Here is a 25,848-nt window from a genome sequence, read left to right on the forward strand (position 1 = left end):
CCGACGCTGTGGTGGGAGAGTTTGGCGGCGGCAGCGGCGGTGCGTGCGCTTTGCCTGTGGGAAGCTCGGTGAGCGGCCTGCGTGCCGAGGGCCTCAGGCCCCTGGACGGGAGCGGTGGGGCTGCTAGCCGGGAAAGGGCCGCGACTGAGGGGCGCTCCGCCAGTGCGGCAGGAGAGCCAGAGCGCCGGGCTCGGGAGTCGGGCGGCGGGGCTTCGTCTGCGGGCGGAGCCCAGCCCGGGGTGTGCGCGGGCGGCGAGCCTTCCAGAGGAGCTGGCAGGGTGCGAGGTGGAGCCGCGAGCGGGTTGAGGTCCCGAGTCGGCGGGGCGGTCGTGCGGGGCCTGGGCCACGTCGGGAGCCGCAGGAGGCAGCCCGGCCCGAGCGGGAAGGGCCTCGAGCTTGCGGTGGGTGAGGCCGGGGTTACTGGTCTGGTTGCCAGGAAGGGCACCTCTGGTTTCCTAGAAGACTGATTTTTCTCGAACTTTCTCTGGATGGGGCCCTGAAGTGCTCAGTGGAGCACTCCGTTTTCCCTTGGCCCTGCCTCCTGTCCTCTAGGAGTCGCTCTTGTGGCCTTGTTTGAGGCACCCCGACTGCTCCAGGCCTCTCGGGGCCGCAGCCGCCGCCGGAAGGCTGGTTTTGCCTTGGCCTCCCTCTGCGGCCCCTGCTGCAGCCTCAGGGAGGGCTGCTGGGTTTCTCTGGGCCCGTTGGAAGGGTTGGGGGTAGGGCCTCCGGGCTCCCCGAGGTGGCGGGGGGGGGGGCGGGGCGCCGCCTCCCCGCTTTGGAGAAAGCCCCGCTTGGTTGGAAGAGGGGGCACGTCAGATGGCGTCTGAGCAGGTCCCTGGCCTAGCAAGCGCTCTGTTGCAACTTGAGGCCTTTGCCTCAGGGCAGAGAGGCCTAAGGGCTGGGAGTTCCCCCAGAGATGCATCTGTTTGGGCCAGCAGTCACCAAGAAGGGGGCCCGGGTCAGGGTGGCTGCCCCACCTCTCAGGGCACCGGAGCTCCTGTAGCCACCGCCCCACTCTCTGCCTCTGTGGTGCCAGGAGGCGTGCTCGCTGCTGGGAACTGTCTGGCCACGGAGGATGAGTCTGCAGTGGACCACCGTTGCCACCTTCCTGTACGCGGAGGTCTTTGCTGTGCTGCTGCTCTGCATTCCCTTCATTTCTCCAAAAAGGTAGGGTCTGGGGAGCCGGGCCTGGGCCCGGGCCCGCTGGCTTCTGTGTACAGTTGGTGGGCCTTGGAGCTGGGAGCAGGCAGGAACAGGTAGAACTTGTCCGGGCTGCGGGTGGCAGAGGCTGTGCTTAGCATCACAGGCCCTCCACCAGGGGGCTGTTCTGCTTGGTCACGCCTGGCTGAGTTCCTTTCCTGGGTACTCTGCTTTCTGATCTTCAGAGCCCCAAAGAAAAGACCACTGGTCTCTAGTTAGGACTCTGGGAGTCACACCCGCCTCCCTACCCTGGGGTCCCAGGGCTGTGGGACAGGGCTGTTGGCATCCTGAAGATTTGCACCACAGGGTCACGTTGCTGCTGCGTTGGTGACTTCTGTCCTCCTAACTGGTCTCCCTAGCATTGCCCCATGAGCATTACTCAGCCTGAAGCTGACTTCCCTTTGAATGGACAGAGGACCTGGTGAAAGTTCATCCTGGATGAGTTTTTTGGTTTTATGTAATACAGGAACATATCATCCTCGCTGAAGTTAAGACATTATGAATAAGGTTGAGTTTCCCTAGGTGGGTGGGTTGGTTGTTTTTTAAACAAACTGTTTTAGTGAAAGGCACAGACTCCTGATGTGCCACGCTGGGGAGTGTCCAACCCACCAGAGCAGAGTCTTGCCAGAAACCAAACCCACAACTACTCTCCTCTCCTGTCGTTGAGGAGAAACGCAGCCGACAGGAATCCATCGGAGCCGCAATCTGAGAAACTTTGTAAGGCAAATAACCTCATTTCTTCCAAAAATAAATTGGAAAAGGAAACCAGACAGGGAAGGGGGACCTTTTAGAACAGGAAAGATTTAAGACATTTACCAGATAAATGCAGGATTAGAGCCTTGCTGTGTCCTGAGTCACACCAGCAAACTACATGTTCAGAAAGTTGCCACAGTTAGAAACTGGACTCTGGCTCTGATGTCAAGAGATCATTGCTGATTTTCTTGACGTCTGGTCATGGTGCTGTGATTACCTTCATTATTTCTAAAAGGTCTTACCTTTTAGTGGTCTGTTGGTAGGTGCGGTGGAGTCGATTCCGACTCCTAGCGACCCTGGGTACAACAGAACAAAACACTGCCCAGTCCTGTGGCATTCTCACAATCATTGGTATGCTTGAGCCCATTGTTGCAGCCGCTGTGTCAGTCCATCTCATTGAGAGAATCTCATTGAGGGTCTTCCCTTTTCTCACCACTGATCCTCTGCTTTCCCCAGCGTGATATACTTCTCCAAAGACTGGTCTCTTCTGACAACATGACCAAAGTAGGGGTCTGTACCAATGTATTTATGAATAAAAATGTGGGTCATCTGGGATTTGTTCTGTAATAGTCCTAGGGTGATGGAGGTGGAGATGAAACGAGGTTGGTCATGTGGAAGAACAACTTCCATAATGCCGAGAGGGAGCTTTTGATACAACAAGAAGTGGGGATATGATGCAGGAAGAGTAAGCTCTTGTTCTTTAGGAATGTGCGCTCCGAGTCATTTCTGCCCATGAGCAGGCATCTTTTGATTTCGTTCACCCTCTTGCCCTGGTGTCATAGGCACAGCTTGGCAGCAGCAGAGACCGGTTTTCATCTGGAAGGGATGCGGGCGGGCACGATGGAACTGGCTCCCAGGGCGTGTACTTTCTCTTCAGCCCTGACCCGTTTTGTTTTCTCCTCCACAGATGGCAGAAGATTTTCAAGTCCCGCCTAGTGGAGTTGGTAGTGACATATGGCAACACCTTTTTCGTGGTTCTCATTGTCATCCTCGTGCTGCTGGTCGTTGGTGAGTGAGCTGTAGCTGAGGATGCCATCTGACCTAAAGTCTTGGCTATAACTTCCACCACTGAGTTGAAACCCACTGCAGAGCCCTGGGCCATGTTGGGCTTTTCTGACTTGGTTAAGAGGCTCTCTTCGTCCGTGAAACAGTGCTGCTGTCAGCAGTGCCTTACCCTAAGTGACACCTCCAGCAGTGGGATGAGCTTGTTAGTCCAGGCCGTCTCTTTATGCCCTAGGATGAGCATCTCACATTGCTGAAAGCAAGAAAAGCTAAATGGCCCATGACCTGGGTCTGATTGGCACTGGCAGTGCTTGTCTCCTCCCTCCGCACAAGCTCAGTTGGGAAGGGAAGCCCTGCTGGCTGCCTGCAGGAGAAGGAGGGGAGATGGTCATCTGGGAGCATGTCTTGAGGGACACATCCTAGACTGCTCAGGATCTGGTTAGGTTAGTAGGTCTCCCAGAGTCCTTCCTGCTCTGAGGGTCTATAAAGCTGTGTTGAATTGTCTACAACTCAGGGCTTGGAAGATGACCTGGTCTGAGGATCTGAGGGGGAGGGGCAGTAGGGCCTGGATGGCACTAAACCGGAAGGAGAACATGTGGAGATGTGGCGGTGGTGAAGATGAGGACTCAAGCAAGCCTGTCTGGTGGGTAAAGGTTAGTTATTTTGCTCCACGATCAGGAACGCCCCCTGCTTAGAGTGTAGCACGTTTGGCCGTGTCTCTGCTGGAGGACTGGCCTGTCAGGGCTGTGCTGCCTGCTTCGGCACATAGCGCTCCTCTTCTGCCGGAAGCCCCCTGCCTGAACCTGCAGCACAAGCGTGGCAGGGACGGGTGGGGAGTGAGCCTTGCTTCAGGGAATGGTGCAAAGCCCCACCCACTAGCGGCAGCATTAGGCACCTGGCCTCCCCTGTCTCAGGCCTGCCGGATGTGTTCAGGCAGGACTGCCTCTGAACTGCCCAGGTGTGGCCTAGCAGTTCTGGCCACCAAGGATGGATGCCAGTGCTCACATGCCTGTGTGTTCTGGAAATACTTGGAGAGGCTCCTCCGGTAGCTCTTTCGAATTAGGGGTCTCTCTGTAACCAGCCTCTGAGCCAGGAGGGATAGGGACTTTGTGGGTCACCCCTGGGGCTGAGATCCATGAAAAGCCAGGCCCCAGAACTCTTGAATCTTGTGGACTTTTGCTTTGGGTCTTATGGTGGGGCAGGAATCAGGGAAGGGTGGGATGAGGCTGAGGACGATTCACTCAATGTCTTGCCCCTTCCAAAACCCAAATGAACATTTCTTGTTCCTGCCGCCTGGGTTGGTGCTTCAGAGAGCTTGGTGGGCTGTCCTGGAGAGCCTGGCAGAACCACAGTAGTCGGCAAAGGGGGTCAGGGAATTGCTTGAAGTTCTAGATGTGACTGTGATGACTGGCTGCTTTCTACCTCCATGTGAAGGGTAATGCAGAGAAGGCTGAAGAGCCCTCTACAAATACAAGTGTGAGAATAACTGGGCGGAGCCTGAACGTTTGTTGGGGAGGGCCTGGGTCCAAACTAGCCACGAGCATGGGTGATGAGGCATCCAGAGTCTGTTGACCTCAGGCAGAGTAGTGAAATAGAGGGCCCTGTTGTGTTGTGTGCCTGGGTCTCTAGTGCTGGATGTCCCCACCCCTTGTCCACTTGTGTCATCACTCTTCTTATTACGTGCCGTCAAGTCAAACCCGACTCATAGCAGCCCCTCCTTGGGTTTCCAAGGTGGTATCGCTATGGAAGTAGATTGCCCAACCTTCCTTCCAAGGAGTAGCTGGTTTGAACTACCAGCCCTCTGGTTAGCAGTGAAGTAGCCATCAGTCTAGATGGTCCTTAAAACTCATTGCTGTCAAGTTGATTCTAACTCACAGCGCCCCTAGAGGACAGAGTGGAACTGCCCCATAGGCTGTCGGTCTTCACGGAAGCAAAGCCCAAACCAAACCCACTGCTGTGGAGTTGATTCCAACTCAACAGCACCCGTAGAGGACAGAGTGGAACTGCCCACAAGGTCTCCAAGGCTGTCAATCTTTAGGGAGACAGACGGCCTCATCTTTCTCTTACAGAGCAGCAGGTAGGTTTGAACTGCTGACCTTTTGGTTCACAGCCAAGCACTTAACCACTGCACCACCAAGGCTCCAGGCAGTTCTTAGGGGGTTGAGATTCCTGAGTACAGTTGGAAGAAAACATTTTTCAAATCTTGTTTTTGTGGTTAGAAAAATAACATGTATTTATTTTTAAAAAATTTAGAAATTGAATTTAGAAAGTTAAAGCAGGTGTTTTGGAATCAACTTAGATCTGTAACAGTCGTAACGTATGTCGGAGTATAACTGTGCTCGGTGCGATTTTAGTGGCTGATTTGTTGGAAGCAGATCACCAGGCCTGTCTTCTGAAGAACCTCTAGGTGGGCTTGAACCTCCAACCTTTCAGTTAGCAGCTGAGTGCTTAATTGTTTGCACCACCAGGACTTCTGCGTCCCCGTTCATCCCTGTGTGTGCCACAGGAACTCCCACCAGGGCCTTCTCTGTGCTGACGTCTTGCTTCTGGTTCCACGTCTATTGTAGTGGAGTTCTGTGTGTCATTCATTGTATCTCTGACACCTTTTTGCACCAGTCTCACCTTTTGTGGAGTTCTCGTCATATTTCCTGTAGTTATTCTGTAAGGAAGTCCCTGTATGGATGGCCTCACCCCGATGCCCACTTACATAACTGTGTCTGTAGCATCAAGTACTAGAGGTGAAGCTGTTTGATCAGAGGGCATGACGATTTTAAACTTCATAATAGGTCTTGCTAACTTGCCTTCCAGCGATATACTAGGTGATGGGCCTGCCAACAGGGTTGGCGAGTGTTCGTTTCTGCTGCAGGGTTGACAACGCCCTCCGTAGAGAGGCCCGTAGAGCCATGGCTTTTCCCTCTCACGTGAGGGCCCATAAAGAGCCTTCTTTACATAGATGTTGATGTACTGGCTTTAGAAAGTGTCTCGGGAGTTGGCGTGATAGGATTCCATTTTCGTGTTGGAGACCGAGGACTAGGTGTTACAAACCCCAGCATGATGCGTCCGACAGTGGTGCTCTTAGGAACAGAGGCTTGTTCGTTTATCCAACAATTCTTCACATGCCCACTGTGCACCCAGAGCTGTGCTAGGCCCTGGAGAGTTTGCAGAATGATCTCTGCTTTCATGGACTTTGGGACAGAAGGACAACAAGCACATCATTAAGATCATCTCAGAGATGGTGCGTAGAATAAAGAAAGCAATTGGGAAGCTGGCTCGCACAGGCAATTCGAGCTTAGCTGTAGACACTGTCGGAGAGGATAGTGTAGGATGCTTCTTTCAACTTTCTCCGTTGGTGGTGTACTTGACCTTATGATAAGCACAGGTGCCTTTTGTACTCACAAAAAACAACTTGTATACAGTTTTTCAAAACGCTGTTCGAAAGCTTAGAAACACTGGCATCTTCATGAGGCAGTCTCTGTGTCTGGACGCCTGGGCTGCAGGCGTTTCCTCAGCAGTCAGCCACCCTCGTTGACAGGACATTGGGTCTCTCTGTGGGGTGGCTAAGGGCCCTACTCGATACAACCAGACTAAGACGTGGTTGGGGGGCCCCTAGGAAAAGGGAGCTGCCCCTGTGGCCAGCTATGCCTCGGACTCTTACTGTCCTGAGGCATCTAGCAAGCTGGTCTGGGTAGAATGGGACGGGGACCGAGGTGAGCAAAGAAGAGCGGAGTTGTGAGGGGCAGGGCTTCCAGCCGGCCCCGGTGTGTGGGCCAGAGGGTAGAGGTGGGCAACTTGTGATTGGAGGGAGGTGAGGCTTCAGGCTGGCATTGTCTTTGCAGCCTGGGTTTGCCCGCAGGGGAGGTAATGCTCATCCCTCTTTTCCTTGGCTCCACACAGATGCCCTTCGTGAGATCTGGAAGTATGATGACGTGACGGAGAAGGTGAACCTCCAGAACAACCCTGGGGCCATGGAGCACTTCCACATGAAGCTGTTCCGCGCTCAGCGGAACCTCTACATCGCTGGCTTCTCCTTGCTGCTGTCCTTGTGAGTGGGGCAGGGCCTGGGGAAGGAAACCTGGGCTGGCAGGAAGGGACACATGGCTCTCCCTGCTCTGTGGCCCCAAGACGGAGGCCCTCTGCAAGTTGAAGGGACCTGCACAGTTTTCCCCAGGGGCAGCGTGCACAGTGGCTGAGGGTGAAGGCCTGGGCTCGGGCTCCGCTGTAGCGCACCACATGCCTTTGAAGGTAGATGTCTCACCGGCCTGCTCCATTGCTATGTAGATAAATGACAAGGGCTTGGGAGTCGTCGTCCCCGTCCCCATCCCCATCCCACCCCCCTCCCGCCGGAGAAAGGCCTCTGGAGCCCAGCTTAAAGGGGGACAAATGACTACAGTTAGTTCCCAGCTTTTGGCAGCACTCTGTTCTGATGACTGTTATAAGTTGGTCCTGATGTAAGTCACATAGCTCATTTTTGTTTGCTTTTTGTCATGAATGCCTTTTGTCGTTGGCATCTTTATAAGTCACAACGTCGAATACCTGCCAGTGAATGTCTGAGGATGATCACACAACAAGTTACATGCTGCAGGGTTGTATGTCATACACATGACTAACAATAAGATGTACTCAGATGGAAAATGGACGGTCAGAAACACAGCTTGTCCTAACTCGAGTATGTTGTAAGGGACTACCTGACCTGAGCATAGTGGGCAAAATGACACGAAGGTACTAAGACCTGTCTCTGCTCTGGGGAATGTCCAGATGCAAGTCTGTAGACAGGTACACGTTGTGCTGCACAGTTGCCAGAGTGTTTCTGGTGTTGGGTAAGACTGAATACCTAGAATGGGGTCAAGGTGGTGAGTTGGGCCTGACGAGACTAACGTAAAGCCTTGGGTGACCCCGGGTCCTGTTGGCTTCTGCTTTACGTTGGTGTGCTGACCCACTAGACTTGCCCAGTCTCTGGTTTCTAGCTGGCTGAGCAGCAGCCATACAGCTGAGGCTAAGGGCTTGCAGAGGTCCTGGGCAGGGCTTACTCTGGGGTCCACTGCTAAGGAGCCACTTGATGGGCTGGAGTCACGAATGGCAACTGCCCACTTTGTTTTGTGCCTAAAAGACCCTCCCACCCTGTGTCCCTGCTGCAGCCTCATCCCCTGAGCCTAAGGGTGGCCGCCTGACTGGGTCTCCAGTTTTCTGAAAGAATGCTTATGCTTAGTTGCTCAGGTGAGCTTGGACTCTCGGTTAAAGCTGGGCCATGTGTGTGGGTGGTGGGGGCCATAGCGCTGGAAAAGGCACCTTTCCAGTTGATAAGTCATAAGTTAGTGCCGAAGTCAGGAAGATGAAAGGCTGGGAGCACACAGACGTACTTTTTAGGGCTTTAGGAAGCCCTGCAAAAGAGGCGTTTGCTTTTTGTGGTCTTGATAGCAGAAGGGAGGCACATTGGGGGGATGCTGGGTGCGCTGAGTGCCAGGAGGGAAGAAAGCAGAGGAAGGCCGGGGGCAGAGAAGCAGGTTGAGCTTCGTGGCTGGTGCGGGAGGGAAGAGCCTGTGTTGAGTTGTGCACTTTGCAGCTCATTGGGACTGGACAAAGGCTTGTCACCTTTATGTGTCTGCGTCACCCCAGGAAACAGAAGGTGGAAAGTCAAGGAACAGGGTGGGTCAGAGAAAGCTGGGGAGGTGAGTGGCTCCCAGGTGCCCAGCTTCTCAGAGTGAGTTGCTGGCAGCCAGAGTGGAGACCTGCAGTCGCGATTGCTGGTCCTTGAGCAACTGCAGAGAGTGGGGGAGATGCTGGGAGCCCACAGACAGCAGACTCCCCAATTTCCAAAGGGAGGAGAGGTAGGCGAGGAAATAAGTAGACCAGGAGTTAGCTTTGATCTGCAGTCATGTTCTAGAAAGAATAGCTTCTAAGAGGGAAGGCTCATTTGCAACCACTGAGTTCCTAGAGAACGAGTTACAGCTGTGTCGTCATCATCGTCTGTCCCCTCCCCCCCAGCTTCCTTTTTTGGGCAAGGTTATCAGAGCGGTAGATGGAAGAAATGCTAGAGACCTAGGCTGCATGGACTTCCAGCAAATCATTGACCAGTTTGGAGGAGACCAAGGCGGATGTCGGAGGAGACTCTAGGGCTTGCTCTTGAGAATGGCTTAAACAAAAGGAAGACATGCCAAGATGAGGGTGGCTCACGAGGACCAGCTGAAGTGTTGTGATGAGGTGTGCAAGGACCTGGAGTTGGGAGGCCGGGGGCAGACCACGCTCAGCACTGCTTGAGCTGGGCGAGCTGAAGAGGGAATTCAAGCCTCACGTTGCAGTGTTGAAGGATTCTATGGGCAGAATGTTGAATGATGCAGGAAGCATCAAAGGAAGATTTTAAAAAAAGTTTGCCATTTCCAATGACGTTCTTGTAGATGAGGTTGGGCAGGGTGCTGGTGAGTTAGGTGTGGCCCTAAGTCACACGAGCGGCTGCATTCAAAGAAGGTTGCTGCACAGATCAGGTTAGTCTGAAGAGGCCACGCAGTCTTGCTGTTCCCCATCAGCCTGCTCAGTGTTTATTGGAATGAGAGTGCTGGTCATGGAGACCAAGTGCCTGGAGAAACGACAGCAAGGTGGAAGAGCCCGAAGGTTGGCTGCCATTCAGAATCCATAGCTGTGTAGATGACTGATGAGCCACGAACATGCTTACCTCGTGCACGTAGGTTCATGCAGGTAAGAGCAGGCAGGGAAGACGAGGCAAAACGGCTGCTCAGGAAGATACAGAAGGTAGCTTAGTGCCGCTCAGAGTGAGGGTAGGATAGCTGGGGAAACGACGGCTGTTTCAGGGGCCTCAGAGAAGGCTAGGTCCCTGGAGAGGGGGAGGTGCCAGGCCCACTGGCTCACTGTCCATCACCTGAAGGACTGGGTTGGGGTCCCACGATTGGAGATTTGCTTCATTCGGGGTGGTAGCAGCTAGACCACTGCTTCCCTCCTGACCGTGGCATTCGAGTCCCTACCTCTCCTGCCTGTGTCCCCAACCTCTGCTGTCAGAACACTGACGGGTCAGGTGCCACAGGTGGCTGTTCCCTCGCTGTGCTGCTTGGGGTGTGCCAGGCATGTCAGAGGCACGTGTGCTCAGCTTGCGCCTGTCCTGTGCGGTTACTCACTGCTGCGAGGCCACGGTGCTCTGGGATGGCTCTTGCACTTGGGCTTCTTGATCTCCACAGTGGGAAGGTTGCCAACCCGTTGTGCTAGAGTTCTCAACAAATACAGTCTTGCAGTACCACTGCAGTCAGGGCACAAGACAGGGTGCAGTGTCACTTTTGACCTATTAAACCAAAAAAAAAAATAAAAACCCACTGCCATGGGGTTGATTCCAACTCAAAGCGACCCCCATTGCATTTCTAAGTTGGTAAATCTTTAATGGAAATAGATTGAACTGTCTTCCCTCTGCGGAGTGGCTGGTGGGTTTGAACCACCGACCTTCTGGTTAGCAGTCAGATGCCTTAGGCACTACACCACCAGAGTTCCTTTTTTAGCCTAAATGGGTGGCTTCAAATAAAAATGTCTCCCATTTATAGCCGTCATTCCCAAAGTGGTGGAGGCTAGCAGCAATAAATTGATTGTGGCCTGTTGTCCCAATCTGTTCTTCAGTGCAACACCATCATCTCTTGTGCCCACTTTTATCATCCAGCCATGTGTCAAGCACAGCAGCCCTGACTTCCTTGGTTTTTAAACAAGATGTGAGTGGCTGCATTAATCTCCTGGTCGAGTTGTTGAGGCAGCCCCAGATCTCTCATTTCTCCATCTTGCCCGTAAGAACCTTGTAGTGCTGCAGCCCCTCTCCGTGTTCCACTCAGCTGCCTTTATCCCAGGAAGAACATTTTGGGTGATGTATTCTGGCAACAGGTTCCGTGATCCTGGCCTTGCTCTGTTCCAGGCTTTGTTCCCGTATGTGACTTGAGAAAACACTTGAAAAAGAAGTACGTTTTCCGATTACAAAAGTGATACTCCTTCATTGTAAGATAAAGCCCCCAAACTTTAACTAAGATCAGAATGGCCAGTGCAGAGAGTGACCACCCTGTATTCCCATCCTCAGAGATGGCTTCCAGGAATAACTGTATGTTTCTGTTTTTTGGAATGATTTTCTTACATGCCTGTGTACCTCTTTGTTCACTTGCCTTTGATTTGCCTTTTTCCCCCAACAGTGTATATCCGTGATTTTTCTAGGTTACTCTTACCGGTCTCACTTGTTCTTCACGGTTGTCTGGGGGATCATCATCTGTGGAACTGATTTCTTGTGAATGGATGCATGGCCATTTCTAAGGTTTTCCTGTTGAAAGAAGGTCACACATTCTTTGGCTTCCAGTTTGTCCTCACCATACATTAGATTTTTTTTTTTCCTTTTTAATAATTAAAAATGGATCGGCAGTGTCCTGGTCCCCTAGTGCCTTGCTGCTCAAAGTGTGGCCTGTAGACCCACAGCTTGACGGTACCTGTGAGCTTGGGAAGTACAGTCTCAGGCTGGCCCTTACCTGCTACGGGAGACCCAGCATTTGACAAGACCCTGGGTGACTCCTGTGCGCGGTGGAGATTGCCAGCAGCTTCAGGCTGCATCAGTCAGTGGGGTTTCACTTCCTGGCATGGTTTGTCCAGGCCTGGTACCTAGACATATGGACAGTACCTGGGAACACGCATACACAGCCCTCGCTCATCTGGATGGGGTCTCAGACACCGCGTTCTGTCTACTCTTGGTTTTTGAAGACGACTTTCTCTTTGCCAATGGCTTTCTCTCATCTGCCCACGTGCACGTGTACTGTCTGCCCTAAGACACTGGCTAGTTTTTTCCTACATGTTCTCGATCATGTGCCCCTCGTACATGCTATACATGTTTTTTATCTGAACCCCTAACTGTTGCATCACACGTGTGTTGTGCATGTGGAAGAATGAGCGATGTTTCCCCCTTTCTCTGTGGGTCAGATTTGATTGTTTTCTGAGAATTGTCCCACTCAGGGTTTCAGCTCAACTAATATGTGAGCATCGGTTGTCCCCAAGACCTACTGCTGGGCTGTCATAGGTCAAGGTGTCCTAGTTGGGGAAGACCCCACACATGACTAGCCCGTACACCCAGTGTGGAGGTCGAGAGGGCTGCCCGGGACGCCGGGGGAGACAGCAGTGCATAGGCTCAGAGTTCAAGCGTAGCTCACTCAGGCTAATGCTTCTGCTTTGCCGGCTCTGAGCTTTGAGTCGCTCACACTTGGCCCTGAATTTGCTCCCCTGTGTGTGTGTGTGTGCGTGCGTGCGCTTTGAGTGACTGAGTTCTCAGGAAAGCAGTGAGGAGCATCTCAGCCCTCTATCCTCAGATGGTGCCTCACCCATGGAGGAGAGAAGCCACTGACAAGCCCCGTTGCCTAGCTCCTAAGTGGCCACGCCAACTCACACCCAGTTCTGGTCCCTTATTTGAATACCAGGTGATTTGGAATGGGTGTCTTGGTCAACCTGACTAGACCAGACCCAGGGCTCCTTTTCTTCATGGCAATTCCCTGGCTTTTGGCAGGTGTAGCTTGGTCATAAAGCTAAAATCGACTTCCCCATGCGTTCTTTGCGCTCTTGGCTTTATCTAACGAGACTGGTCTCTTGGTCCCTTTAGTTAAGCGCAGTTAGTGTGCCTCAAGATGCACTGGTTGTCGTCGTCGTCACAGAAGACAGGGCTTAACGGAAGGAAAAGCTGGCTGCCTTGGGGCTGTGGAGTAGCAGCTGCCACTTGTTGAATGAAGGGGCTCTGGTAGTGCAGCAGTTAAGCACTCGGCTCCCAACCAGAAAGCTCAGCGATGTGGACCCCCAGTAGCTCTGCAGAAAGACCTGGCAGTCTGCTCTCCTGGAGAGTGCAGCCGAGGAGATCCTCTGTGGCAGTTCGACCCTGTCCTGTAAGGTTTCTAGGAGTCAGGCAGGATTTCCACAGCACTGGTTGGGAGCATCCATGTCCCATCCTAATGTTTACTAGAAGATGTTGCACTTCAGGGAAACAGGACCTCCCCAAGTTCACAGAGCTAGAAACTGGCAGAAGGGAGAAACTGATCCCAACGCCTGCATTCTTCCCCCAACAAAACACAGGGCTTCCTAAAAAAGGGGTCCAGCTTCTCCCTCCCTTCAGTAAGTACCCTGCATTTTCCCCTGGCTTCTCCTGAACCTCTCTCTGGGGCTAGGCCCTGTGTGTTAGGTGTCGTGTGTGTGCCCCCTTTGTTCTGATCTCATAAACCGTGGAAAGGCCCTTCCTCCCAGGTCAGCTTTCTTCAGGCCCCCCAACGCTTCTTGAAGGTTCTGTATGCTTGTGGCTGTCCTTTTCTCTTCCATGTTGGCACATGTTTTCAATGGCAGGAACTGGTTTAGTGAGAACAAGAACATGAGACGGTACCAGGGGAGTTTGGGGAAGGGCAGCAGGGTTGGGGAGGAGTAGGGCAGGTGAGTCGAGTGTCTGGGGAAGCAGGTGGAAGGGTTTGCACGTGACTGGCCGTGTAGCTTCCAGGTATGCAGGTGTGCAGGGCTGTGGTTCGATATGTGCTGGCCACAGTGCTGGGTTGAAGCAGAACAGGAGAGCCCAGGAGAAGGGAGACCAAGTTCAAGGTCTCTGTCGTGAGAGACGCTGGTAGCCTGACCAGGGAGTTGACTATAGTTAACTAGGTCACAGGGCAGCCTTACGTGGACATGAAACCCCCCGGGAGCCTTGAATTGACCATTTCGTTCCATAACGCCTTCTTCCGGAGCACAGGGCTTGGAGTACTTGCTGAGTGTGGAGCGGCACGTGACCCCAGGCCTGGGACTGGAGCGTCCATCTCCAGCGGCTCAGCTGCACTGCCTCGCTGGGGGGCTGAAGCTGCTCCCTTGCCTCTGCTTGTCACTGTCGGCTTAGCTCCACCCCAGCCTTCGGCCTGCCACTGGGGGTGGGGCAGTGGAGGGCTGCTGGTCACCAAGCCCGAAGCCAGGGGACCCTCTTCTCTGCCCTTCTCTTGTCCCCTGTGACCTCTAGCTGTACGCATTGCCTTTGAGTCGGTTCGGACTCATCGCCACCCTGTAGGACAGGAGGACTGCCCTGCGAAGGCGGTCCACTTCTGTAAAGCTGCGCTGCCTTGGAAACCCAGTGGGGGCTGCTGCGAGTCAGAATCTTCGCGGAAGCAGACGCTTCATCTTTGCTCAGCGGCTGGGGGGTTCCAACCACTGACCTTTCAGTTAGCAGCCGAGTGCTGTAATCACTGTGCCACCAGAGCCCTTACATGACCTCCGGTCCTATGATTCTGTTTCCTAAGCCTCTCTTTCTCGTTATTGAGAGTCTTCGCCATATTTGGTGCACCAGCATCATCCACGGACCCCTGTGGTGGCCTTCCTGCCACCAGCCTTGCTCACTCCCACTTGTTGGCCAGGAAACTGGCCATGCCCCCTGCTTCCAGTGGCTTCAGAGCCCCACTAGGAGGAGTTGACCCCAGACCCTTCCTGCCTGAACCCTCCTGCCTGGCAGCCCCGGGAGAGCCTCGAGCAGTTGTGCTTCCCCCCAGTGCCTCTCTGAGGGGCCAGCCCCGCTGCTGGGTGGCCCAGGGGGCTGTCCTTGGAAGCCCAGGGTACCTAAGCACTGGTCTCTGAGGACTGGGGCCATGCACATCGGGCTGGCACTCATCTCTGTCAGTCACAGGGTTATGTGGGATTTTTTTTCCACTTGGGTAAACAGGCGCAGAGAGGGTGTCAGGGCCCAGACCTGGTATCAGGGGGTGAGGTTTCCTGCAGGCTGGCTGCTGTTAGTGCGGTGAGGTTGGCAGGAGCTGACATTGAAATGGGGCCGGCGGGGTGAGGGAAGGGCTGTCCTGGAGGAAGAACGCCCTACACAAGGGTGACCCTGCGCCAGCATAGGGTCTCAAAAGGGCCTGGCCTTCTAGGTCCATGGAGAGCTGAGGAGGGCCAGCCCTTTCCTTGCAGAGCCCACTAGAATCACCCAGGGGCAGCCTGCAGCCTGGTCTGTGCAACACAGGTGGAGGCAGGCATCGAACTAGCTTCCTCTGTGCCCCTCACCCCACGATCCCAGCTCGGGATGATTGGGGAGCAAATCCTGGGCTTCTGGGTGAAGTCACGTTTCAGTGTGTCATGTACCAGAGTCACAGGCAGGACGCCATGTTGCCTGGAAAAAGTTCCCGGTTATTCCTCAATGTCATGAAATGGTCAGGGTGTGTGCACTGCCTGGCTGGCTTATGTGGGTGCTGCTTTTTTTTTCCCCCCTTTTGACTGTTTATTTAAGCCAGTATCTAAGTAAGGCAACTGAGGAATCTAGAGCGGCTGCCCTCCCCTCCGCCAGTCAGATGGAATTGGTGCCCTGCCGTAGGAGGCCATGCGGAGGGTTCGGGACTATCTTTGTGCTTGGACTGTATAGATATGTGTGTGTGTGTATGTGTACATACATCATATGCACATCCGTCGTATGGTGTGTGTTACAGATGCATATGTTATGTGTGTGTATATAAGACGTAACGTGTCATAGCGTATGAATGTTACCATACAGGTACTAAAAAAAAAAAAAAAAACCAAACTCACTGCCATCAAGTCGATTTGACTCACAGTGATCCCTCCTTGGAAACGTCCAAGGCAGTATGGAAATAGATTGCCCAGTCTTCCTTCTGAGGAGTGGATGGTGGATTTGAACTGCCAGATATACATCAAAAACCAAACTCACTGCCATCAAGGCTCTTCTGACTCATAGTGAGTGACCCCCACAGAGGGTTTCCAAGGTTGTAAATCTTTATTGAAGGAGACTGTTTTTTAGAGTGACTAGTGGATTTGAACCACTGCCCTTTTGGTTAACAGCCGAATGCCTTAACCACTGCACCACCACAGCTCCTTCTGTACTCTGTGCTGTGTGACTGATAGGTACTGGCTGCCCCGACTTCCTGAGAGTGCTAGCAGGATAGTGGCCCTTCAGATCTAGGCATTGGCTGAGAGCCTTTTCAGTAGCTCTGTTGATTTCTAGTCCCCAGACCAAGGTCACTGCAGCCAGCTCGGTGGGCTGGGTGCTACATCTGCCATTCAGCTGGGCACAGGCCTCCTCGAGGGGGGCAGGACCCATGTGACCCAGCAGAACAGGGGGCAGTTGCTTTCAGAGCAGATAATCTGGTCAGCTGCTTAATTGGGGTCCCAAGTTCTCTTCCTTTACGTCCCTCCTCTGCTTGGGGCAGGACACTACCCCTGCAGGGGTACATGAGTCTAAGGGCCCGTGCCCTGTAGGCTTGACATCCACCACTGCGGCCCTGAAGGAAGAGGTCAGAGGTGAAGCCGAGCATGGGAGGCAGGGCTGCCCAGTAGGACTTCCCGTGCGACTGGCAGCAGGTTGGACCGTGCGGAGCCCTCGCTGCCCGGGTCAGGTGTCACTGGTTGTGAGGACTCGAGGATGGTGTGATGGGCTCCCAGGCCGTATGCCCGGTGGTTCTCAGGGCAGTGGGCCCCTCCCCCTACCTCTGGATTGGCGTCCCTGGAGTCGGGGGACCCAGCAGTTGTCCAAGTCTCTGCCAGGCTGTCTGGCCTCATCCAGTTGCCTCTGCCCCACGTTACAAACCTGCCCTCAGGTGGCTGGTCTTGGGCAAAGTAACCTCCCAAACAGCTCATAACCTCTGCTCCCCTGTCTCTGCCCTGCCTCCCTCCTCCCCTCCCCATAGCTGCAGGGTCTGGCCTGGGCAGGCAGGGTTGCTACAAGGCCGCCTCACTTGCATGTGGCCTACTTCCCCACCTCCCCCAGAGACTCCACCCCCATTTTCTAGAACTTTCTGTGTCTAGAGGCTGCGATCAGTGACACAGCTGTGGCTTAGAGCTGCTTGGTGGAAGACACTTGAGTGTCCGTGGGAAGAGCTCCTTGGGGCAGCCCTGGGCGACCACCTTTGATCTCACTTTGCTGTTCCTATTTTCAGGGTGGGAGTTTCCTAGATTGGGTCACGGTCAAGCCCCAGGCCTTCTCAGGGGCCCCTGGCCTTGGGTTCTTTGCTGAGAGGGCCCACCTTGTGTCTTCTGGTAGCTGGGGGTACCCATATACCCAGCCTCTGGTGGCTGTAATAGGCCAGGCGCCTCAGCAGGTGGCGCTGTGGCTCTGAGGCACCGGGCTGGAGGAGCTGGAGGTGTTAAGGGCCTCACTTCCCTCCCTGGCCCCACAATTAGATCTGCTGCCTAGAGGTGCTAGCTCACCTAGAGTGGGGGGTGTGGGTCAGTGGCCATGGGTAGGGCCGACAGGGGGCGGGTCACCGTAAGCCTGGAATATTCAGAGAGGAACTTGGCCGGCCCCTCCTTGCGTTTTCCCACTTCCTCCTAAGTTGCTAGGGAGGGGGCAGCCTAGTGCACCCGGGTCACAGGGAGGCTCTCCTGACTTTTCTGGTTGCCCAGATGCCGGGGAAGCTGAGCTCAGACCAGGCTGAATCAAGCCCATGGGAGTGGATGACAGCTCAAGGCCGCAGCCCCTTCATCAGCGTGCCTCTCCCTCAGGAGTGCCCTTGGCTCTGAGATTCTCACCTTCTGTCCACAGTGATCTCAGAACAGTTCTTCTGGGAACAGGACTGGGAAGGTCAAGGGTAGAGCAGTGAAGTGCAGGAGCAAGACGACCAGTCCTGTGCCATTCCTAGAAGTTGGTGCATGTCCGTGTGTCCAGCCTGGTCTCTGTCCCTGGGGAGTTGGATGGATGGGACCAGCCAGAGAAAGGGCGCCAAGAGGGCTCCACCACAGTGGGGAGTTTGAGGAAGGTGGTTGGGAGGGGGCGGTGAGTCTGAAGGGCCATCAGTGGGTCTAAGTCTGGGGGTAAAGTGAGCTCAGGAGTGAGGAGGAAGAATAGCACAGAGGTGGGGGGTTGCTTGCAGCCTCATGTGCTGCAGGCTGCTGCTGGTTTTGCAGTCAATCCTGAGCAGTCCCGGCCTTGCTGGTACGTTGAGGCTTTGCTGGGAGCGGCGAGGATATGGGACTTGTGCTTAAGTTCATTGAGGTCTTCAGGGAGAGGGCCAGCGGAGGGAGCAGTGACTACAGGAGGCGTGGGTTTGGGGTGGGTGGTGTGAAAGGAGAAGATGGGAAATACCTGTTCTGCCCTGAGGGCAGTGGAGGCTGACAGTGGTGGGGGGCATGTGGAGAGGAGGAAGCTGGCCCAAGGCCTTTAGAAGGTTCCTCGAGTTGGGGACATACCCTTCTGGTGGCTGCAACCTGAGGTATGACTCTCCCCATAGCCTGGGGGTGCTTTACAGGAGGACTGGAGGGCTGACCAGGGCCCGGCTTTCCTGAGGACGCTGGGTGTGTCTTACTGGACTGAGTGTGTGGGCCCCACCCCGGGCTTGGCACCTCTTGGTCTTCATAGCTGTCCAGGCAAGGGCTGGGAAGGCCCTGAGCCTAGCCTCTCTTGCTCGCTCACTGTGGCTGCTGCCAACCCTTGCTAGTCTTTGCCAACTGCCACTAGGTGGCATCCATGGCCTTCCCCACCCTTGCTCACAGCCAGAGGACTCATTCTGGGATATTTGGGCGCAGTCATACTAGCTTTTCTTAATAGACCCCCTCTAGTGACTTCCAGCCAGGCCAGCGTGAGTCAGGCTGACTTCTTCACTGGCTTCTGGGGCAGCTGGTAGTTCCCTCCACCTCCAGGGCGCCAGCCCAGTGGGGGGCAGGCCGGTGGGCTGGCCAAGCTGGGAGGGAAACCTGAGCCCTCGGCCACGAGGTTCCTGGACACTAATTTTAGCGAGCACATGTCACTGGAAACTCTCCTCTCCTGCCAGGAACCAGCTGCCTGACTGGGTCTACGCTGCCAGGGTCTGGGGCTGTGCCCCAAACCAGGAGGGACCAGTGGGCTTCCACGGTCAGAGGTGGAGGTGCTCATCAGTGGAGCAGCCTCAGCAGGGCCTTGCGGGGGACGCCGAGGCCAGGAGGTGGAGCCTGCTGGTGGCCTTGGCCATTCTCTGATGGCCTGAGCTGCTGGTATGGGTGTCCAGAGCCTGTGGGAGAGCCTGGTGGTCACCAGGAGGGACTGGCTTGAGAGCCAGCTGTTGAGAGCCACATGGTCTCTTCTGAGCAAGCACTTCCTTTTTTAAGCGTCCAGGACCAAGCGGGGTTTCCCCTTCTTCCCTGGGCCGTCGCACGGAGCTTGCCTTCTCAGCCTCCTGGCTGGCCTGCGGCTCCTCTGCAGCCTGCCATCCTTTTCCCAGGCGTGCTCGGGCTCCTCGGGGGCCGTTCGCAAGGAATGAAGGGAGTCCTTCCCTCCTTTTTCTGCTAGCTGACGTCTCGGGATCTGTGTTTCGGAAAATAGAGTAGTCCGTTCCCTCTACTTGGGGACCAGAATCTGCCCCTAGTTGCCAACTGTTAGTGCCTTGTGCCTGGTTTCGACCTCGGAGGGGCTCCTGGGCTCCAACACTTCCTTCCCTGGGCCCTGTGCTTGGGCTCTGGCAGATGGCAGGCGTGTTCCAGCAGTGCCCTGTAGGAGCACATGTGGGAAGGGCACTGGTAGGCAAGAGTGGTCCCTTCCCTTTTCTTACATCGCCAGACTGGGGGCACAGGGCCCAGTGGCTGGGGGCAGGCACAGGGCGGAGAAGGCCCACAGCGGTTTCCACTGGCGACTTCCTTCTGTCTTTATCTCCCTGTGCTCATTTCATGAACATTTGCAGTCTGCTTCGCCGCCTGGTGACTCTCATCTCCCAGCAGGCCACACTGCTGGCCTCCAACGAAGCCTTTAAAAAGCAGGCAGAGAGTGCTAGCGAGGCAGCCAAGAAGTACATGGAGGAGAACGAGCAGCTGAAGAAGGTACGTCTGCCCGCCCCCTCAGCATCCCAGGCCGCCAGGACCCTGTGACAGCCAGCTCCAGGGCGTGGGGCCCACAGCCCGTCCTCATGCCCTCCGACCTGGAAATGGTCTGGGGCCAGACTTGGAGTTAGTCTGCTGGGTTCCAAGGCTGTTGAGGGCTGGCTGGTGGAAGAGCTGGGAGGAAGCACGTGGGCAGGTGGCCTGGGGCGGACACGCGGTGGGTCTGAGTGGGGGAGGGGCACTTGTGCTCAGCTGGCCTTTGTGCCCACGACTCCAGTGGGGGCTCTGCGTTCGTACACAGGCTGGCCTGCTGGGGTCTGCTCTGCTCATCAGAGGAGCCCGGCCTGGGGGGAGATGGGGGTGGGCTCTGGGGGCTCTCCTCCAGGCTGGGGTCAGGTTGGAGGGCAAGAGTGAGCTGCTGCTGGAGCCGGGGAGCAGGACGGGGGGCGGGGCTGGTTGGTTGGGGCCCCTGGCAGAGACCCCCAGGTGCACTTGGATGGGGAAGTCCAGGTGCCGGGGAGCGCTTGCTAGGGAGGAGGGAGGCCGTGTAGCCTGTGAGCTGGGCCAGGTGGCCCGCGGGCCCTTCCCATGCCCTCAGCAGGCAGCCAAGCCCTGGCCTTTGATGGGTGACCTGGAAGGAGCCAGCGCTGTGCTGATGTTCTGAAGGAGCAGATGCCCAGGGCAGCCTCGTGGCGGGGGGTAGGGGCTGGAGCCTCGCCGTCCCTCTTGAGTAACCCGGGCCTTGGCTTTTTTCCTAGGAAGCTGGTGTTGACCGAGGCAAGTTGCAAGCCGGAGACACTGAGGGGAAGGTGGGGGAAGAGAACAGGAGCCTGAGGGCGGATCTGAAGAAGCTGGAGGAGGAGCTGGCCGACAGCAGGCAAAGTGAGCGGCCTCCAGTGTTCCCCACCCCCGAGTCCGGAGCCTCCCTGGGCTGGTGCCGCCTCTCCTTGCCAAAGTATTTTTAATGACAAAACTCACGCTGCGCAGGACAGCCACTGGCCGGGCCTCAGCTGGGTGCAAACGCGCCTGTCGCACCCGAGCCTCCGGGCCCGACACAGACATGCCCGCCCCACCCAGTGCAGCCCTGCCTGGCCTCCACGGGCGTCAGCGCCTCTGCTCCCTGGGGTGCTGCAGCAGTGCACGGTGGGGACTCTTGTGAGATGAGGCCAGGGCCTCAGGAGAGGCTCCAGCCAAGACGGGAACTTCAGGGAGGGTGTGGACGGGAATTCAGGGCTGTTCTTTTGGTTGGTGGTTTTGGGTTTTTTTTTTGTTGTTGTTGTTTTTGAAAATCTAAACCAGCCCTCAGGTGGACTGGGTCCAAGCATTGTACGCTGCAGTGGGGCTGAGGCCTCGCCACCCCCACCCCCCACCCCCCACCCCCGGCTCTGCATTGGCCCCAGGGCCACCAGGAGCTTGGTCTGATGGGAGATTTTGCTCCTTGCCTCCCCCTCTCACCCCTAAACCTAGCAGGCTGCTTTGCCTTGAAGTGAGCCCTGGGGCCAGCCCCTTGCTGTCCTTCACTGTCAGGGTGAGGGGTCCTCTCTGGTGTTGCTCCATCCGGCTGTTTGGGGTGAGCCCTCGAGCTGGGGTCAGGCGGTGCTTGGCCAGAGTCCTGTTCAGAATGCTCCCTGACTGTCCTGTCTTGTCCTGGTTTGCATCATTCAGAACTGGAGAAGGCGGAGAACGAGGTCCTGGCCATGCGGAAGCAGTCGGAGGGCCTGACCAAGGAGTACGACCGCCTGTTGGAGGAGCATGCCAAGCTGCAGGTCCGTGCGTCAGCTCTGCCAGGCCCCCAGACTCGGGGCGGCCCCCACCAGTGTCTGACAGAGGGGGCGGTCCCGCATCCCTAGTGGGCCCTTAGCCTGAGCTTCAGCGGAGCAGCGCCCCTGCCCTGCTTTTTGCTGCCTTGGGGTTCACAGGCTTGCTGGGGAGGCACTTAAAGTTGGGGGCGAGTGGCAGGTGCCCACTTTCTCATAGCTTGCCTGGGTGCTGTAGGAGATAGGCAGCAGGGGCCCAGCCCCAAGGGGGTGTGACACCCCTAGGAACAGGGCAGGCTCATGGGGGTGGGACTCGAGTCTCGAGGCACTTGAAGAAGGTGGAGTTGGGAGGAGCCGACACAGCTTCCGAAGGGGTTTGGGTGCAGTGCTTGTCATGGCATGCGGGCTGCCGGGAGGGGTGTTGGGGAAGGTTCCTGGCAGCCCTCCTCCAGCTGCCCTTAATTAGCGTGGGAACAAAGGTGGACAGTCCCACCCTGGCACCTTTGCTCACTTGGACACCTGTCACCGAGGGCCCCAGGAACCAGGCTAGGCCTCGGAGGCTGGAGGTGGGAGTCGCGGGGTGCCCACTGCCAGCTCACTGCTCACTGCCCTCTGTCCCTCTCCAGGCGGCAGTCAGTGGACCCACGGACAAGAAGGACGAGTGAGGCGCGGCGCGGCGCTGTGGCGTCCCCGCGCACAGCCGGCTTCCCCCTGGCGCCAGCACGTGCATGCAGTACCTCAGTTCACTGCCTCCCGCCTCCCTGGACACCACCTCCCTCGCTTGTTCTCCGCCCCCCCCCCCGCCCCTTCTCCAACAGGGGCCTGGTTTCCACAAATTCCCAGTGATTGTGCTTTGGCCGCCCCATCGTCCGTTTCCTAAGGAGGTGGGACCATTGTGGTCAGCCTGGGTTGGGGCTGCTCCCCCTTGTTAGCCCCCTGTGCGCCTGGGGGGGGCGTAGCAGGTGCCGTTCTTGGGCAATAAAGGTTGTTATGATGCAAACGTGTGCTGTTTCTGGAGGCTTTCCCTCCCCCTCAGAAGCCGACTCAGGAGGGCGTGGGGCAGCTACTTTCCTGAGGCCCCAAAATTTGCCCTTGGGGGTTTCTAGGGAGCCAGCTCTAGGTGAGGGCTCCACTCCTTCCCCATACCAGCGGCGGGGTGGGGCCCCATTTTACAGCAGCCTGGGGAGTGTCTGCTTGTCAGTGTCCTGGGGGTTGGCAGCTGGAGGGGGGGGGCGCTGGTGAAACACAGGTAAACTGGCAGGGACAGAGAGAACTTGGCAGAGTGCCACCAGTCACTCCCTGCCCCACCCCCTCTTGAAGGTTTACAGGATGACCTCTGACTAATGCAACTTGAAAGAAGGCTTGTCCTTGGCCATGACCGTGAACTGGCCAGGGGGCTGGGCAGAGCAGAGCTGCTGAGAGGGGCTCCAAACAGGTCAGGGCTCCCTCTGCTGGTCCAGCCCGTGGACCGGGCTTGGCCCTAAAGCCCACCTCCCTGTCCCCAGCCCCAGGCCAGCTTCAGCAGGCTGGCCTCCATGGAGCCAGGCCTAGGGCGCTGGGCCTTGGAGTTGAGGCTGCTGGTCACCTGCAGGAGCTGGGGCTAAAACAGTCCCCGGCCCCAGCACGATGCTCACCCTGCTCTCTGCTGCTACCCTGCTTGGTGTCCAGGGCCTTGGAGGCCTTGGGGGACCCTCTAAGGATGTCGGAGCTGGCAGAGCTCCTGTGGGTGGACAGTCACGCACGCTGCCTTGTCTAGACTGGTGAGCTGCTTTCTCTAGCATTTCTTCAGGGAGTCCCACCCTTTTCCAACCAATCCACTAGATCCTGTCTGCGGAGCTCACCAACACATATGGCCTCCAGGCGGGCAGGGCAGCGGCGCCAAGCCTTCCAGGAAGTGGGCCCTGGCTCCCGCAGGCTAAAGTCCACGGGCCGCTGGCCGACTTCGTCAGCAGAAAGCCTGTTGCCATTCTTGGTGCTCTCAACCCTTCCCTGGCCCGTCTGGGCCCGACCCCTGAGCTCCCCGGGTCAGGGGATGGAAGAGGGACAGGGAACCGTGCCCTCGGGGATGAGGGCTTTGTGCCCTGGAAGCAACCAGTCTCCAGCCCTGTTCTCCGCATCACCCGGGCTCACCTGCCACGGCCACATGCTGCCTTTGCCCTGGTCCTCAGTGTGCCCGACGGCCACCCGCCCAGGGCTGCCTGCTCAGCCGAGCTGTGGGAACCTGGTTCCCATTCTCTGTCCTAAGCACTGACCATGGGAGCGGGCCCACAGCTGTACGGGCTCGGTGGCTGTCTGCTGGCTAAGCCGAGACGCCTGCGGCTCCTCAGGGTGGGTCCGTTGCTGCCACCCCGGGACGCTTGCTCTCCCTCCCACGGCGTCCCACGGCGTCTTCATCCAGGGCCTGGTGGAAAGGAGGCGAGGGGCGCTCTAGTCCAGGCAGGAGATGACCTCAGTGGCAGGCCCAGGCATGGGAATCACGGGGCTTGGTGGGGTGCGGGGAGGATGGCGTCAGGCCCTGCCCAGTGGGTGGGCGGCCATGGGAGCAGGTGAGCGTGGGAAGAGGGGTCGGTCGGGGAACGGGCCGGGGCGTGTGTGCTGCAGCTGGGAAGGCTGTTGGCAGCTGAGGGCCGGGCCAGAGGTTTGGGAGTGAGCGGCCTGGAGGGAGGTGAAGCTGCAGAGAGTTGGCGGGGTGGGGAAAACGGAGGCAGCCCGGGAGAACACCGGTAGCGGCAGCAAGGAGATGGGCCGAGGGGAGCGGGAGCCTGAGGTTGGAGAAACCGATGGGGTTGCAAGGGCCGCGGGAAGAGAGAACTTTTCCCTGTTGGTATTAACGCAAGCACCTTGTGGGTTCTATCAGCCTCGCAGCCTCCGCCCGCACCCTGTGCCCACGCCTCCTGCCTGCCAGTCTGGGTGGAGTGCACTCAGCCCAGGCCACCTTCCGCTGGTCACTGGAGCCCTGCCCTCAACACTGGTCTGCATTCATCACGTCCAGTGACTCTCCCTCCTTCTCTCCGAATCCCATTCATCAGGACCTGCCTCTCCATTCCCCTCCTCCACCCAAACCACTCTCACCCAGGCCGCCGCCATCTTGCTGCGAAACCAGCGAGCATTCCCAGGCCTCCTGGTACCTGACCCCGCAGCGGCCCCCCGACAGCTCAGCTCCCGGCCTCATGCGCGTTCCGGGACGCCACCCCCCTCTCGGCCTCCTTCCCTGCTCGCTGGACAATCTGTCTTCTGCCTCCGCTCCACCTCCCTGGTGAGCTCACCAAGCGCACGTCTCAGCATGTGCCAACAACTTGCCCGGTGCCGTCTCCGGCCCAGACTTCTTCCCAGGGCTGCAGGGTTCTCCTACTCAACTGCCAACAGACGTCTGCCCGACCTGCCCACTCCAACCTCGTCGTCTCCCCATCGCAGCACCTGGCAACTCCATCCTGCCTGACGCGCAGGCCAAGTCTCTGGGGGTCATCCTTGACCCCTCTCGCAGTCCTGCACCCCGTTCACCCCCAACTCCCGTGGACTCCGCCTTCCAAACACAACCCTGCTGTGAAGGTTGCCCATCACCCACACTGCTGCCACCCTGGGCCAGGCAACCACCACCCTTCCCCTGGGGGTTGCTGTAGCCTCCTCACTGACCCCTTCCCCGGGCACCTGCCTGGCCCGAGTCCTCACCTCCTTTGGACCTCAAAGGTCACCTTTCCGGTGACGCCGTCTTCGGGCAACCCTGTGAAAACTTCAGCTCCAGGGACCTCACTCCCACCCTTCGCTGCTTGAGTTGTGCTTCTCCAGCACACTTTCATCCTTAGCTCCCCAAGTGTGTCAGCTCCACGGGGAAAAGGCTACCCATCTGCCTCGTTCCGCCTCTGCCCCCGTTCGGAGACAGTGCGGGGCGCAGAGAACCTCAAACCCTTGCTGGGTGAAGCTGCTCGACTGGGGGGTCTCCGCCCCTTACCTCCTGCACCACCCCACCCCCACCTCCACCCCCCAGGGCAGATGAGGCAGAAGCGGGAGCCGCTTTGGAAAATGACATGTTTTTATTGCTATGTTTGCAGTGGCTTTTTAGCACAGTCACAACGTCCCCGAGGGCCGCCCTCCACCTATGTCAGGGTGTGGGGAAGGCCCTTCTGGGGTCCACTCAGCTGTCTGGGCTTCGAGGTCACACAGCCGTGGGTTAAAGCTGCTCGGTGGAAGACTTGAGATGTGGACAGTGCATCAACCTTAAGCTGGGAGGCGTGAGCCACGTGCAGGACCCCTTTCCTGGGCTGTGCCCGCCTCGGGTCCCTGCCATCCTAGCCTGGCCCAGGGAGCAGGGCGTGGGCAAGGCTGGGCACACCAGGTGAGCAGCCCACATCCCGCGTGACTGAAGGCCGCACGCTCTCACCCCACGACTTGTGGG

General features: G+C 57.0%; 2 protein-coding genes across 2 annotated transcripts in view; one reads left to right on the forward strand and one right to left on the reverse strand.

The window, feature by feature from the left end:
• The window catches only part of ABCD1 (ATP binding cassette subfamily D member 1), a 23,652-nt gene extending 22,730 nt beyond the window's left edge, over positions 1-922 (reverse strand). The window contains exons 1-2 of the mRNA XM_007957199.1: positions 599-922; positions 6-484 (exon numbers count right to left, since the gene is read on the reverse strand). Coding sequence (XP_007955390.1) covers positions 6-484; positions 599-922 — 803 coding nt within the window. The remainder of the gene's footprint in view (positions 1-5; positions 485-598) is intronic.
• Positions 923-1,075: 153 nt separating this feature from the next.
• Positions 1,076-22,120, forward strand: BCAP31 (B cell receptor associated protein 31). Its single transcript, XM_007957169.2, has 7 exons — positions 1,076-1,167; positions 2,861-2,961; positions 6,850-6,997; positions 19,563-19,698; positions 20,457-20,580; positions 21,364-21,464; positions 22,082-22,120. Exons 1-7 carry the CDS (start codon positions 1,076-1,078, stop codon positions 22,118-22,120), a joined length of 741 nt encoding a protein of 246 aa, XP_007955360.1.
• The last annotated feature ends 3,728 nt before the right edge of the window (positions 22,121-25,848 follow it).

The sequence above is a fragment of the Orycteropus afer genome, unplaced genomic scaffold, assembly GCF_000298275.1.
Source record: "Orycteropus afer afer isolate SDZICR_OR568_19922 unplaced genomic scaffold, OryAfe1.0 scaffold00713, whole genome shotgun sequence".
NCBI classification, from domain to species: domain Eukaryota; kingdom Metazoa; phylum Chordata; class Mammalia; order Tubulidentata; family Orycteropodidae; genus Orycteropus; species Orycteropus afer.